Source organism: Populus nigra, chromosome 19 (genome assembly GCF_951802175.1).
Source record: "Populus nigra chromosome 19, ddPopNigr1.1, whole genome shotgun sequence".
NCBI classification, from domain to species: Eukaryota; Viridiplantae; Streptophyta; class Magnoliopsida; order Malpighiales; family Salicaceae; genus Populus; species Populus nigra.
Window position 1 is genome coordinate 8435767 of NC_084870.1, and position 16983 is coordinate 8452749.

The 16983-nt window shown below is 29.6% G+C and overlaps 1 protein-coding gene across 1 annotated transcript; it reads left to right on the forward strand.

Moving 5' to 3' along the window:
- Positions 1-2680: 2680 nt before the first annotated feature.
- On the forward strand, positions 2681-4720 carry LOC133679884 (transcription factor bHLH18-like). Its single transcript, XM_062102611.1, has 4 exons — positions 2681-2848; positions 2966-3493; positions 3600-3974; positions 4086-4720. The coding sequence occupies exons 1-4, from the start codon at positions 2813-2815 to the stop codon at positions 4158-4160; spliced, it is 1014 nt and encodes a 337-aa protein (XP_061958595.1). The 5' UTR covers positions 2681-2812; the 3' UTR covers positions 4161-4720.
- The last annotated feature ends 12263 nt before the right edge of the window (positions 4721-16983 follow it).

The window sequence follows — 16983 nt, forward strand, 5'->3', positions numbered from 1 at the left end:
TTTTTGATATTTTAAAATCATTTTAATATGTTAATCTTAAAAATATTTTTTAAAAAATAAATTAAATATTATTTTAATATATTTTTAAATAAAAAATATTTAATTCATGTGATCTTTATCGTTAACTTCCCCTCACCAAAACTGTGTTCATTGAGGAGCGGTGAGGTATGTACTAAACACAGTTCATGCACTGCAACTTTTTTTCAATATGTTCTAGTGTTTTATGGTGAGATAATTGTTGTTTTTTTAAATTGTTATTTTTAAAAATATATAAAAATATTATTTTGTTAATTTATTTGTTATATTAGTACATTAAAATAATTTAAAAATAATAAAAAATAATTAATTTTAAGCTAAAAAAATTAAAATTGTGTTAAACATGATTTCTACCGAAAAAACAGTCAAGTCTGAATGCTGTGTACATGATTTGTAAAAAGCTATAAATTATAGCCTTTAAAATAATATATATAAAAAAGTTAATGATATTATTTTTTAAAAACATTATTAAACATTAAAAAAATCATAACCTCGGTTAAAAATTATAATTTTTAAATGGGCACGAAGAAGGCATTCTTGGTTGAAACTAGAAAACTTTGCTTGTATTTTCTCATATTTGCCAATTTCATTAGCTTGAACCCGACAAAAAGATTTTTCAAAAATAAAACTCATCAAGCTTTAACTTGCCCTATGACCTTGGTTCTTCTTTTCTCGTAATGAATCTGTGCGCGCTAACCGTTTTCATTAATTAATGAGAAAACCTTTAATATAATCCAGAACTAATCTCGAACGATTGACCTAGTACTTAAAAGAGATACGCTCATTTTTTTAAAAAAATTCCAATTTTAAGGATAATAAAATTTATTTAAATTTCTTGAACAAGCCTAAACTCAATCTAAATAGTATCCTTCACTTAAAAAAAAGTACTAATTTTCAATGAACATGATTCGAAAATATCCCTATTATCTAATAAAAAATTTGAGTTTTAAAAGACACTTTTTTCAAAACAATCAAGCACCGACTACTTCTTTGTTGTATATCTGCCCAAGAATACTAACAACGTGCTTTTTTTTTAAAAAAAGATTTTTTTGATGTTCGCGTAAAGGACAAAGAAGATACTTGTAAGAAATTAGTATTAAAAATTATGATAATAATTATTTTTTAAAATATTTTATTTAAAAATATATCAAAATAATATATATATATATATATATATTTATTTATTTAAATTTATTTTTAATACCAATATATAAAAAAATAATTTAAAACAAAAAAAATCTCAAAAATTTTCACCTAAAAAAACCTAAGAACGTTCTCAATTATTTTCACAGGCTGTCAATTATAGCAAGCTGAAAAATAAAATCAAAGCCCTACTAAACTCCATAGCCAATATTTGTTACCAGCATTTTAAGGCCTGCAATCAACCATTGATCCAATGGGAATAAGAAAAAAACATTTATGCAGATACATTTTGCTTGTTTGTTGTTATGATAATGATTATTTTTTAAAGTGTATTTTATTTATAAATATATTAAAATAATATTTTTTAAAAAAAAATTATTTTTAATATTAGTATATCAAAATAATAATAAAAATTAATATAAAAAATATTTATTTTAAAAAAAACTTTTACAACACAAAACAAACCATCTTTTAGTATACGATAGTGCACCTAGTCAAAGCAAGTTTTTATTTTAATCACGAAATCATCCAGTCAAAAATCTCCATTACTTGCTGGCACATCGTTACGGGTCCTCGATTTGTAATCATGAGCCAACCTCTTTATGGGTCGGTTTTTGACGGGCCGTACCCACCCACCAACAAAAAGGATGTGAAAAGTAAAAGGGTGTCGTTACCTTATTGGCTTAAGAATTCAAGAAAAGTCACTGGAAGGTTCAAAATCGAACCAACCATCCGTACCATTCAATGACGCGTTTCATTTATAAGTTCTTTGGCTAGGATAATAGGGTTTTTATTAAAAGTGTGTTTTATTTTAAAATATATAGAAATATTTTTTTTTATTTTTTAGAAACTTATTTTTAATATTATCTCATTAAAATAATACGAATACAAAATAAAATAAAAAGAAAATTCATTTTGAAAAGAACGGTTCAACTGCAACGCTAAATACCCCTAAAATTGTTTGCTTTATTACTTAATAGAACTATATTAACTTTTTTATTTATTCATGAATTTAGTGTTAAACATGTTTAAGCATTTATTTATTTTTATAACAACTATAAGCATGCTTTTGAGGACCAGACAATAGCTATACAAAAATCAGTTTTAGCAGTCCACGTACACTCACTAAGGTTTAATTGCATTAAAACAAATTGGCTGTATGAAATGCAACAAAATTAACGTGGGCTTTATAAGAAATAAATAAATAAATAAAAATCAATTTGGACCTTGCTAATAGTGTGGGGCCACATCCTTTAAGATCAACGGTGTCTTATCAGCAAACCTTGAATGTAAATTTTCAACGGCTAGCTGGTAATCTATCCCGTAAAGTCTGCAAAACAACAAAAAATGATTTGTTAATTGTTATAAGTTAATTGGCCTGCCAGCAAAAACGGCCCCCTAAGTTAAAATATTCCAATTTGCCATCGGAATATTAAACTAATACAGCCTATAGTCATCAAAATTACGTCGTCTTATTCACATCTGTTATTACAAGAGGTGGAGAAGCTATAAAAGTTGAATTATGAGGGCAGGGGACTCTCCTGCTTTAGTGGAAGTTTGACATAGAAAGCTTGGTAGGCTCTTATTAATTCTCTGCCATTCTTTTACTCATCATCAGAAAGGAGCTTCTGGCATGGAGACTTCATCAATCACAGCTTTATATGAACTAGTAAGAGCACTTGTGATAATTATTGCACTTTAATTATCAGATATAGGAATTTGGAAGCTCTTTGTTAGTAATTCAGGATTTGTCAGATACTGAAATGTAAATATTACTGATGCACAGGGAATGGAGGATCCAGGCTTCACCAACCAGTGGTACATGAACTCCCTTGATGATATCAGCTTACTACCATTAGCTGCTGCTGCATTTGGAGAGAACGTACACCATCCTTTCTCTCACCAAAATTTCAACCTCAAAACCTCCATGGATACTACTCCTACAAGCATTAATGTCAGACCAACAAAACAAATGAAAACTTTTCATTTGTCAGACCCACAATCTGCCTTTTCTCCTAACTTTCTTTCATTTGTCAATCCCAACCACGCAAATCAAATGGGATTGGTGAAGCCTAAAGAGGAGGCAGTATGTTCCAAAAGCATCAATAACTTCCCTTCTGACATGGTAGTTTCCCAAGATATCTTTGGGAGCCAAAACTATGTTTTCAAGGGTTGCCAAGGACCTGAGAGGATTAGCACAAACACTCCTAGACTTTCTCAAAGTCAAGATCACATTATTGCTGAAAGGAAGCGGCGAGAGAAGCTTAGTCAACGATTCATAGCTCTATCTGCTGTAGTTCCTGGCCTGAAGAAGGTATCAAGCTTAATCCAGATTATTCTTTATTATCATTCCTGATAGCTTTTCATTTCCAATCATGGCATCTGGGATATCTTATATATGTGAGCATGTCGTGTTTTAGATGGACAAAGCTTCTGTTTTAGGAGATGCTATCAAGTACTTGAAACAACTGCAAGAGAAAGTTAAGACACTTGAGGAACAAACAAAAAGGAAAACCATGGAATCAGTGGTCATTGTGAAGAAATCTCATATCTATGTCGATGAGGGTGATGTCAACTCTTCCTCAGACGAGTCCAAAGGCCCTATTCATGAAACTTTGCCAGAAATTGAAGCAAGATTCTGTGACAAACATGTACTCATAAGAATCCATTGTGAGAAAAGGAAAGGAGTTTTGGAGAAAACAGTGGCTGAAATTGAGAAACTCCACCTATCAGTAATCAATAGCAGTGTTCTCGCGTTTGGGACATCTGCTCTTCATGTTACTTTTATTGCACAGGTAAGTTCTGTCCTCAACCAGTTCTTTCAAACATCTAGTTTAACATGTGCATGTATGTGTCTTCTCCCTTTTCGAATACTAATAAAGGACTTGTATATCCACTTCTTGCAGATGGATATCGACTTCAACATGTCATTGAAGGATCTAGTGAAGACTTTACGCTCAGCTTTCGAGTTCTTCATGTGAAAAAGAAGCTGCTCCAAGCCCAGTTAGTATGATGGTCTAATCAGTTTCTCTGATGCTGATGGAAACTTAAAAGACACCATAAATAATCAGCATATATCTATACATATACGGCTCAAAGCTATCCTTCTAAAAGTAGACAAGGCCTGTAATATGCTCCACCACTTTTGATCCTTACCTATAAGCTTGTTTGCTGTGAGGTTCATTTTGCAGGAGGGTTTTTTTTTCCCTAATCAGTTTTTGCATGGTCAAATTCTTAGCCATGTCCAGGACCCATCTGTTTCAAAAGAGTGATCTCACAGCTTGTTTAGGCTTTTTTAGTGGGAGGTTGATTATTCAACTGAACATGTTAAGTCCCTTTCTTACCTAAGATGGTTATCCAGGGAAGATGGTTTTTTAGGTGTAGACAAAAGGCCTTGTATTGTTGTAATTTTGTTTGATCAGTGTTTGAAGAGGCCGTCTGTGGCCTTCTTTTCTTCTTCTCTGTAATGCTCTAATAATGATTTGGAACAGTTTGGTTCAGACCAATGGGATAATTTATTATAGTAACTTCCATCCGCCAATGAACATGATTATCACTCACACACACACACACTGGGAATCTTGTCCCTAGATTGACTTGAACGCTGGGAATGGCTTATGGAAACGAAAATGCTGCTGGATTGGTGAGTTGGGAATTCAGGGCTGGTTGGTGTATATAGTGTTTTTTATTTAAAAATATATTAAAATAATTTTTTTAATATTTCTTATTTATTTTGAACATTGAAAAATCAATAACATAAAAATAAAACACTAAAATAAAGCTACCACACTCACTTTCAAATGAATCCTTCGCGGGACAAGAAGGAGAATATCCCATTCAAATCTTGCAAGACGGAACCGCACACACAGTAACAGTCCATCTATACTTGAGATTTTTTTAGAAGATTATATTAAAGCTCAAGAAACTATGTATAGAAAAGATAGTCCAATATTTAACTTATTTTTAGGCTCAATTGACGCTCCAAAAAATTGCATCAATCATGAATCCATGATTATAGAATGCCCCACCTAGGACATTAATATATATATATATATATATATATATTCTTTAAGTTTTTAAAAAAGTCAGAATCATAAGAAAAAATTGAAATAGTATTCTAATATCACGGGATTAAATACTAGCCATTTTTGCGTGGTTGCTGCCTAGCCTAGTAGATAGGCTAGGGATGAGTTGGAATTGAGATATGGCTCCCAGACTCTGTTAAGTTTTCTTTCCAGGATCGTGAAAGTTTAACTAATTATTATTACTGACATAAACTAATTCGTGAGGGGACAGTGTAGCTGCCACCACCGTTCATACTCTTGTAAATTGCTGTAAATTATAATATTAAAATTTTTAAAATTTGATTCTTGAATGGTTTTTTTGCACAATTTAGTTTTTTTAAAACCTAAATTAGCAACTAATTATATATTTTTTATAAGAAAAGATTGAATTGAAAGTTAGTCCTTTTCTAACCAAAATGAAAAAAAAACACAGTTAAAATAGAAGACGGACTCTAATTTCACATAAAAAATTATTTTTATCCCCTATTTTTTTAAGGTTATAAAGGATCAATTCCTTTAATTATTTAAAATTTAATTTTAATATATAATTTAATTTTCCATATTTTTCCAGTTCTTTTTTGTCAGAGGATAAAGAGCGGATGTCAAATTCCGGTATAGAGAGAAAAGGTTATCCTTGACAACGATTCTAGTCACTAAAAAATTGAAATTGGTGTCAATGAGTTTCATTTATTATGATAGTTTTACCTATGTGTTTTTTTTCTTCTTCTTGCCCGAGGAGGCAGATCTAGCCGCGAGAAAATTTTTGGGTTATATTGATTTTGATTTTTTGAATTGTTTTTTTAGTCCATTAATAGATTTATCAAGGTATTTGGAGTCAAAATGAGTTTTTAAGTTAAAAAACCAAAGCCCTATTTTTCCAACAACTTATAGTTATTAGATTCTATAAAGGCAGATGACGTGTTGTTTATTCTTTTTTTTTCCGTAGAAAAATAAAGTGTAAGAACATCCATTCCTTTAAAAAATAAAAACAAATTAAAGATGGGCTCATACATCTAAGTTGTTTTGTTTTTAAAAATGCCTAGACTCACGCACCTTAACTTCTCTTGGTTTAATTTGCAGCATCTAAACTATTTTTTTTTTATTTTAATGCTTTTATTGTCTTTTATTTTTTTAAAATAAAATACAATTTCATCATTTGTTATCAATGATGTACTTTTACAATCTAAGCACCACATTCCTGTCATTTTTTTTTACTTCTAAAATAAATAACTATAGAAGATTATCATGCAATTTATTATCATATAATTAAATAAAAAATAATCTTTGAGATAAAAATATTATTGAATATGATGACGTGCATGACTTGCTTTGCGAGTTTTACTTTGTTGATTCGAATTCACTTATTTTTTTTCAAAAAGTAAACGCTATTTTTTTTATCCTTTTTGTACCTTAACATTGAGTTAATCCATAATTGAACTTTTTAATTTGTTTTTTTCAAGATTATTCTCGTTAATTTTATAGGTCAACCTATGTTAACTTAGATTAGATCAAATGTTTTTTCACCTTAATATTAGATAAAAAATACATTTAATTCATGATTAAAATTTATTTTTTTTAGAAAACACATCACTAATATTTTAATTTTTTTCACGCTCTAGAATTTTTTTGATGGCACCCATGCCATAGCATGAGCCAATGTATTAGCGAAATGGCTATTTGGTGCATGATTGATAGAGCTAAGAAAAAAAAAATTTCGGTGTTTAATGATTACTTTGAGCTCATTGTAGTTGTATTTTAAGGTAATTTTTATTTAAAAATATATTCAAATATTTTTATTTTTTATTTTTTAAAATTTATTTTTATATTTACATCTAAAAATATAATTTAAAATAAAAAATCAAGTTTTTTCAAATAAAATAAAATAAATTCACAAGCGTTCCTTCAAGAATCGACGGTCCGCAAAAGTTTTTGTATCATAGTCAGAGACAGTAATAAAATTGATATGGTTGTCGTCCAAGACTTCTTTCCGACCAATTTAATATTACTTGAATTATTGAAAGGAACCATTGTAGCCTCAGTCCCCACAAAAGATCGTGATCTTGCTATGATATTCATCTCTCCCTCCCTCCCTCCCTCCCTCCCTCTCATCGAAGATAACCAGAAAACTAATTGTTAATTCCCAATAAAAATGAAAAGCGAAGAAAATGAAAATTCAAGCTGTACAGGTAGATATCAAAACGCAGAAAATAGCTTGGAAAATTATGTTCCAGAAATGACAAACCTATACAATAAATATCATGGCCTTACCGTCACATGCGATGGATTATCCTTTGATATTTGATGCTGTTCATGGCGTTCATTTGATAACCAAGAATACAGATGAAGAAAAGACAAAGAGTCCTTTCTTATCACTAGCCAGTACTGGTATCGAACCAGAGTCCAGGGCAATTCACTGAACCAATGGGACTTTTGCATCACTTCAACTTTTCTTCGTGATTTGTCAAGGAAGCAAGGCTATACTACAAAATAGGCTTTGAAAATTTACTCGAGGAGAGTTTCCTCTGAGAAAGGCGTTCGATCTTTAACTGAAAGCAATGTTGTATAGTTAGCTACTTATTTCAAATTATTAATGCCCATTTTCTCCCACATATTTATCTGCTATTTTAAACTATGATGTCTTGCTGATTGCATCAGCCCTGTGTGGAGTGCAGTTTAAACTGAGATTATATATTTTTTTAATATTTTCAAATCATTCTGATATTGGATAATATAACTTAAGGGTTGAAAACTGATCAGTATGAGTTCTCTCGGAGATACACGAGTGGTTTATTAGCTGCAAGTTGCTCGATGTTCAAGTTATTCTGTTCTCAGGATCGTACTGAGGAAATACGAGTTCTAAAAATGATTAAAGAAAAGCTAACGTAATGGCCGTAAGGATGTGATTGATGAGTTGAAATTTGTGATTCAATTATTATAATCAGTAAGAACCCACCATCTTTCTCAATCATCAAGTTTAATTAAATAACAGATGCTATATATTTCCCTATATATTTCCCCAGAGGGGAAGTCCATCAGTCTGTAGAAACGATATATAATGAATAAAAAACATATGCAGCACAAGTGGTGTACCAAATAAAAAAATCAACCCATGTCCTGGAATCTTTGGATCATTAATCTGTTTCATATTTCAGCATTTTGGAACCGATTTATTATGGGTATTAGAAAATAATATAATTATATCTTGGAACTTTACCAAACAATTAAAATTATTGGATTAAGATGATTTTTTGATATGGTATCAGAGCTTTGATAACCAAGCGGTCATGAGTTCGAATAAATATGAGCCTGAGGTGATATATTAGAAAATAATATAAATCATATCTTGAAACCTTACCTGGCAGGTTGAGATGGATGGGTTGGATAGATTTTGATTTTTTTATTTAAAATTAATGTTTTTTATATTTTAGGATCTTTTTAATGTACTGATATCAAAAATAATTTTTAAAAATTAAAAAATTTTATTTTAATAAGTTTCAGAATAAAAAAATATATTTTTATACATTTCACATGTGTTGAGTAAAAACAAACTGGACGAACTAGTAATGTAGCTAAATTGACTTACTAACCCAACCCAGCAGCCAGCAGATTTTCACTTAGATATTCAAATTTTGTTCTGGCAAATTTTCACTTGGATACTCCATTTTGGCTACTATTTCATCGTTAACATATATTCTCGTGAATAGTCATTGGTAGTTCCAAAAAAAAAAAAGAACAACTTGTTTTCTTACCTAACCATCTTTCTGATCAGGTTGATCTCTTGAAACAATGATACATGGAAGAGGTTTTTGTTTTTTTTTGACCAAGTTGTAAGAGCCCAGTAGACTTTGAGATAGATAGATATACACAGTGACAAATATCCCTCTGGAATTCCTTGTTCCTTTCCGTGTCCATTACCGCCATGATTAATCAGTTGTATTCTACATGCCGTAGTTGTTGGAACTTGGAAGCGAGGATTGCATGTGATCCTCCAACTGTTACGCGCTGGAAAATTGGATAACAAGAGATTGAATGAAGCCATGCTGAGTTGGTAGCAAATATTGGCACCGACTATTAGGAGGCGTTCTGGAATGTTTGACCGAACGTATGCACGTGATGCAGTACTTTATATATATATATATATATATATATATATATATATATATATATATATATATATTAGTTACATTACCCGCGCTATACTGGGGTCAATTTTTTGATAAAAAATATTAAAAAAATTAAGATCTAAAAGTGTTAGGTTTTTTTACAAAGTTATACCCAAAAGTCTTGGGTTTGACTACAATGTCTGATCCAAGAGTAATATTTATAATAACATTAAACTTGAATGACTTAAGTTTAAGTGGGTCTGGCTGTAATACCAAACCCAATAGTCTTGGATGTGGGTCTGGCTGCAAGATTATATCATAAAAGTGTGATAATTAAATAGATTAATTAAAAAAAAACCAAAGAACAAAAAAGCAACATGAAGAAAAAAAATCTGAATTAACTGGGTTAACCCGTCAAACCTTAGATCTGTGTCATGAAAGTCTATAACTAAATAGAAAGAAATTTAATATCAACAAACTAAAAAAAAAGTTAATTAAAAAAATAAGAAGGCATCAACCTTTTCGCCTTTGACTGTATTGTGCACTCCACAGTGAAAGACATCAAAAGAAAAAAAAAAGAAAAAAATAAAGGCATCAACCTTTTCACTATGGACTGCATATAATATTAAAAGATGAAATCTGAAGAACAAAACTAATGAGGAAAAAGAAAAACAATTTGAATCAATTGTGTTAACCCGTCAAACCTGATATCCATGTTATGAAAGTCTGATAATTAAACAGAAAAAATTTAATATTAAAAAACTAAATTAAAAGAACAATTACAAAAGAATAAAAGAATAAAAAAAAGACAAAAAAAAAGAAACTAAATGCATCATCTTTTTCACTGTGGACTGCACTGTGCAGTCCACAGTAAAAGGATTAAAAATAAAAAGAAAAAAAAATCAAAAGCATACGCCACAGATTTTTTTTTCTTGCATAAAAAATATCAAAAAAAGATAAGATCTAACAATGTTATGTCTTTTTGCAAAAATATACTCAAAAGCCTTTGATGTAGCTGCAACACTTGACCCAAGAGTAATATTTAAAATATTAATAATAATATTAAACTTACATGACTCAAATTTAAGTGAGTATGGTTGTAACACTGGACCCAAGAGCCTTGGATATGGGTCTAGCTGCAAGATCGTGTTATAAAAGTGTGATAATTAAATAGATTAATTAAAAATAAAAAAACAAAGAAAAAAACCAACAGGAAGAAAAAAACTAATGAAGAAAAAGAAAAAAAATCTGAATTAACTGGGTTAACCCTTCAAATCAGGTTAAGCCGTCAAACCTCAAATTCACGTCATGAAAGTTTGATAGTTAAATAGAAAAAAAAATTGATGGGTTAACCCATAATTAACTGGGTTAACCTATCAAGCTCGGGATACGTGTAATGAAAGCCTGATGATTAAATAGAAAAAAAAATTAACATTAACAAACTAAACTAAACGAAAAAAATTAATTAAAAATAAAAAAAGCAAAAAAAATAAAATTTCGGGTTAACTCGTCATACCAGGTTAATACATCAAACTCGGGATCCGTTTCATGAAAGTCTGATAACTAAATAAAATTTTATTTACTATTAACAAACAAAATTAAATTAAAAAAATTCATTAAAAGAAAAATACACAAAGAAAAAAGAAAAAAAACCATAAAACCATAAAATAAATAAATAAATCAAAACTAAATAAACTAAAAACGAATATAATAATAATAATAATAATAATAATAATAATAATTTATTATTATTATTATATTAATAATGGGGAAATAATTGGAAAAGTAAAAACTATAGTGTTTTCCCACGCCTTTTAGAGTATTACTTAATATATATTTTACTTTTCCAATTATTTTCCCATTATTAATATAATAATAATAATAAATTATTATTATTATTATTATATTATAACATACACACACACACACACAGGTGTTCAGTCAGCTTATGCAAATCTCAATTAACTATATAAATTCTGAAGTTAACGATCATATAAACCTCCAGTGATTTTGAGAGAACTCAAACTCGTGATTATTGAAAAGCAAACTCATGACCTGATCAATTAAGTTACCCCTCAAGATTAATTAACGATACCGTACTCCTTTGATTGTGGGTGTGGTGGTGTTCGTGAGTTTATAAATTGATTATACACGCTGTATGATTTTGTTCATGTATGTATGTGTGTGTGTGGGTGTATAATTCATCAATAAAAATTTATTTATTTTTAATACTAATTAAATATTTGATCAATGAATTTAAAGCAAATATAAAATTTATAGAACAAAAATACCTTGCAAAGATAATTATAAAGTTGTTATAATCATATGATTCATATTACATCAAATCATTGTTCTTGAATACTTTTGATCAATACTCTATTAAGACCGGATATTAATTAGAACTGTTGAGACTGTTACACTTTATTTATCTTCAATTACATCTTTTAAAACCGAGTTTTCATCTTTTTATGAGCTTAAATATATTTTTTCTCTTTTCTTTCACTTCATTGATCTGTATTTAAATGTTTCAGTTTTGAATTGACAACCAATTTTATAAAATATAATTTTGTTTTTTTAAAAAAAATTAAATTGACATATTGGGGATCAAAATTGACATAAAGTTAAAAACAATGTCTTATTCAATAATTCACACGGTAAAGTTCCATTCAATCCCTGTAATTTCATTTTTTTTCTTTTCAGTCCATGTTCTTTTAGGTTATTACATTTTATTCTTAAACTTCATTATTGTTACATTTTAGCCCTTGAAAGTTTAGAGAGGAGAGAGAAAGTTGCAAAAAAAAAACCAAGGAAAGAGAAAGTTTTTGGTCAATAACTTTAATTTTAGTGTTTATATATTTAATTTCAAGAGAGTAACTTATTAAAGGTGGTTTCCCCCCCTTTTTTTAATGTTGAAAAATAGTAGATTGGGCATAAAAGGGTTTTTAATCTTGAGTTCGTTTTGAATTAATTTTTATAGTGTTATAAATGAAGTTTTAAAGGTTCATATAATGTTTTTTTTTCATGTTTTTGGATGAAAAGATGGTTAAAATTTAGGTCTTTTTTTCCTAATATATTGGATCCTGATTTTCCGGTAGACAAGTTTGATGGCTGCAAAATTGAACCTGGCAATGACATGTTCTTCTCTCTCTCTCTCTCTCTCTCTCTCTCTCTCTCACACACACACACACACACACACACACACACACACACACAAGTTTAGCCACACATTGTTTATATCTTGGTTTATAAAAAAAATTTGGTGTATGAGCTTTGGTTTGTTAGGGACAACACATGGATTTCTGTTTATGAAGATCAGGTGGCCCAAAATGCCTAGCCTATCACTTATTTATTTTTATTTATTTATTCATTTTACTGTGTAATAAAATATTTTTAATTAAGATTGTTACAATAAAATTTATAAATTGACCATTTATGTCTTGCTTTTCAAATAAAATTTGATATTTTTTGGATAACAGTGGCAATTAATTTATAAATTTCTTATATTAATATAATATGTATATGTATTTTTTTATTTTTAATATTTTTTTTAAATTAATCATTTTTGTTGTTTTTTATATTTTCGAGTCAGAATTATCATGTCATAATTTTTTGGTTTCTGGTTTTTCAGTTGATATTTACTTTTCATATAACGTTAAGTTTTTATTTTAAAAAATTATTATAATGAAAAAAAATGTTTTCAATAGGAAAAAAACTTGATTAATAAACGGGTGTTTTCACCAAAGAAAATGTTATTTTCATTGATTTAAATTATTTGAATTCTTGCAAATATATTTTTTCTATAAATTAAGTCATTTTAATTAACTATGAAAAATATTTACTCTGAATATTGTATAATTAAATAAAAATAGATTTCAAAATCATCATCCCAATACAGAGCACCCATACAAACCTAATTAATTAAGCTTTTTTTTACTTTTTTGAAGAAATAATATTCTTATCGGATACATTTCCTAAAAATTCATGTCTTGTTTGTTTTTAGAAATTAATTTTTCTGGAAATTATTTTTCTCGCTTTTCATGTTTGGTAAATACAAGAAAAGTTAGTCAAGAAAACTAAATTTCAGTAAAAAAAAAAATAAAGCTTTATAACAGAAAAGTATTTTTCTTTTTTTATTTTAAGAAAAACACTTTTCTTTGCTTAAACAAAATAAAACGTGTGTTGTCTCCTTGTGACAAGCAAAAAACATGTGCTGTCTCATTCACTTTCATTTTCCTTGTTTTTTCATTTTTTTTCATTTCTTGTTTTCTTATTTCCTAGAGCTTTGGTAATAACAAATAGAATAGTGAAAATTTTATTCACATGGAGGATAGATGAATACGAGGGAGACGAGAATATAAAATATAAAATGAAAATAATTTTTTTTAAATAATATATAATTATATTTTATAAAATAAACTATATATAAATATAAGATATAATAAAAAAATTTATTATTATACTTTTTAAATTTTATTCTTTTATTGTAAGTGATTAAACATTTATATTTAATATTTTTATATATTAGATAAATTTTTTTAAAAAATTAATTCATTAATAAATTATTTTTTAGTTTATTTTCCATAATATAACCAAACACCAGAAAATATTTTCCCGTTTATTTTTCATAACATTATTAAATATCAAAAATTTATTTTTAAAAAAATAATTTTTTTTAAAAAATAATTTTTCAGTAAATAAACAGGGCATCGGATGTGAGACTAATATTCAAGCACGGGTTAAAAAATTTATAGAAGTTACAAATAATGCTATACAAACAAATATATCATCCATCACCGAGATATGAACAGCATTCACTGATATGAGAAAAACGCAAGGGAAGAGAAAGGAGACGTGGTTTTTTACTTTTGGTTTCGCCTTCTTCTCTCTCTATCTTCTACGCACTGCGACTGATCCCATAAATAAACAACAGCAAGCAAAAAGCAAAAGCATTTATTTATGTATGGTTATAGGGCGGATGCCACAGCAGCTAAAATATATATTATTGTTTTTTTCTTTCTATTTTGGTATATTTTATGAAGCAGATTACTACTAGTGGATAATTCGAAAAGAAGGAAGCTACATTCATTGGCTCAGCTCTTTCCCTGCCAACAATCCCCTTCCTTTCATTGCAGTATCATTTTTTTCTTACAGTCAAACAGTTTCTTCCAAGAGAAGGCACTAGAAATGGGTGGTCCTCGACTTTCTCAGAATGTATGTTCCATGGGAGAATTCCTAAATCAGCGTCTTGCTAAATCAATTTACAACCAAAGCTGCTGCCGGTTTTTTTTCTTTTCTTTCCTGTTGGGTTTTCACTGTGGTTCCTGTTATCTACCTATAAATCTGTAACAGAGAAGCTATAGTTTGTGTTCGCTAATGGAAAGCCCAATAAAATTTGTCCACTGAATTGTCGTGGTGGAAGATATGAAAATCTCCTACGGTAACTTGGCTCGGCTGTCAGACATCATCTACACTTAAAATGACAGCAGCAAAACCTTGATGTTTCTGGTTCAAGCATGCGGCACCTGTGGCCTGCATGAGTTGCTTCTTATCCATCAAGTATCAACATTCACTTCTGATATTCTATCTTTTGATGGTATTCGTACGTTCTCATAACTAATAAGAGCATCTCCAAGGAAAGAAGCTATTCTCACATGGAGAAAAACCATTTGTATTTTAATATATTTGATGTTCAAATAATGTCATCAGTTCTTAGCATTGACTGAACTACTCAAACGTAATTAATGGCAGAGCAGTATTGTACATCTGGTGCCTGTATTTTTTCCACATAAATTTGACTAATTGTCTTTGGTTCTCTAGATATGACATACGGTGGATGCAGTCGAGTAGGAGGACAGAAATACAGGTTTTATCGATAGAGCTACTTAATTGTTATGATATTATGCTTTCATTATCTTCTCATACCAAGACAATATGGCCATGTGTACAGCACTGTTATGGCCATAGTTTCAGAGGCACGATGTATTATTAAGCTTGGCAGCAGGGTGCGCGTAGTGAAGATAGCGATCTAGGCTGGGAAGTCAGCTGAAGTTGCATGGGACATTGGAGCTTTGCTCGAAAGCTGCCATGGCGTAGCAATTAGTTTTGTCGGGAGGGAAGCTAATGATTGTTGTGAATCTTCTGGCTTCAAAATCTTATGGATTTGTATGGATTGCAAATGGATCAGAGTAATCCGTTACCTTTTCTTTCCTCTGTTTCATCCTCTTATTTCCATTAAAATGCGACTCTGTTAGCAATACAAATCACAAAAAATATGAAACAAAATCAATCAAATAAATAAGAGTGAGATTCGAGCCCAAATCAAATTGATGCAACAGAGGAAAGAAAAAGTAACGGATTACTCTGATCCATTTGCAATTCATACAAATCCATAGAATTTTGAAGCCATAAGATTCGAGCCCAAATAAAATAAATTGATGCAAACCCAAAGAATCCAATCAATTAAATTAACGCCTAGGATAAGAACTGACTGGTTCCTGATTGCTGATTTTAACCCCCGCGATGAATAGTTTATAAATATTTAAATTTATTATTCTATAACTAATAAATAAAGTATAAATATCAAGAAATCCAACCTAACCATCCCTAACTACACATATACATGTTGCTTCCTAGGAATTATCTATTGATGTCCCCTGTATCACAAAAAAACTAAATCTCCTAATGAAGTTATTGTGCATCAAGATACACATACATGTTATTATTCATTATAATAGTATAATTACAACTTGCCCTTGAAAACAAAAGATAGCGCACTAAATCCTAGGGTAAGATTATCTTTTTATCATACCATAATTATCTTTAATACATTGTAGGGGGTTATATTTTGTCATTTCCCTTTGTTATACTTTGACTCTGGAATAATAAGCTTGCTTGCCTTAGGGGTATTTTTATCCTAATATTATTTTTAGATTTGATGTCATTTAAGATAAAAACCATATAACTCTCTCAGCATTTTTGTTATTTTAGATTTGTTTTATATAGATTTTATGGTTGCTCAATAGTATTTTTGTAATTATCCTACATTAAATATTATTTAAAAAGAAAGACCTGCCAGTGTGTGGGCGATTCTCGTGTCATTCAGATGGCTACCAAAAAGGCTTTATGAGGCAATGTTTGGAAGGTCTAAACGCCTTCCACATGGTGGTGTGACACGTGTATTAGAAGCATTGCTGATTTGGCGTTGGAGACTAGAAAGAGGCACATGCATCATCGACTCACGATGTTGTCTCATCAATTGTGATGCTACATCATAAAACGGGGTTTCCTTCACAACGGGATTCATTCCCCTGCAAGTATGAGGCGCAGTGAAAAGATGACCTTTAAAATTCATTCCATTTTAGATTTACAAATATTAAAATTGTCCAAATAATAACATTAATATTTAAATTATCAATGAAAATTTTATTAATTTAATGTACCTAGATTTCCAAACTTTGTAAATGGGAATCGCATATGGTGATGTTGCTGTGATGGTGCTCAATTTTTTAGTTTGAACTGCACAACGATGTATAGCATTATGGCCTCAAAACTTGAGCCATTTCTTCTATTTTTTGTTTCTTTTTGCCCTCTCTTCAAGCCTCTCCACACGGATCCTCAACCCCATAATCTCATCAATG

Bases quoted from the DNA above. Each gene is read 5' to 3' on its own strand.
- LOC133679884 (XM_062102611.1), top strand. From the start codon at position 2,813: ATGGAGACTTCATCAATCACAGCTTTATATGAACTA. The intron at 2,849-2,965 runs GTAAGAGCACTT...ACTGATGCACAG, and splicing joins TCACAGCTTTATATGAACTA to GGAATGGAGGATCCAGGCTT. The intron at 3,494-3,599 runs GTATCAAGCTTA...GTCGTGTTTTAG, and splicing joins TAGTTCCTGGCCTGAAGAAG to ATGGACAAAGCTTCTGTTTT.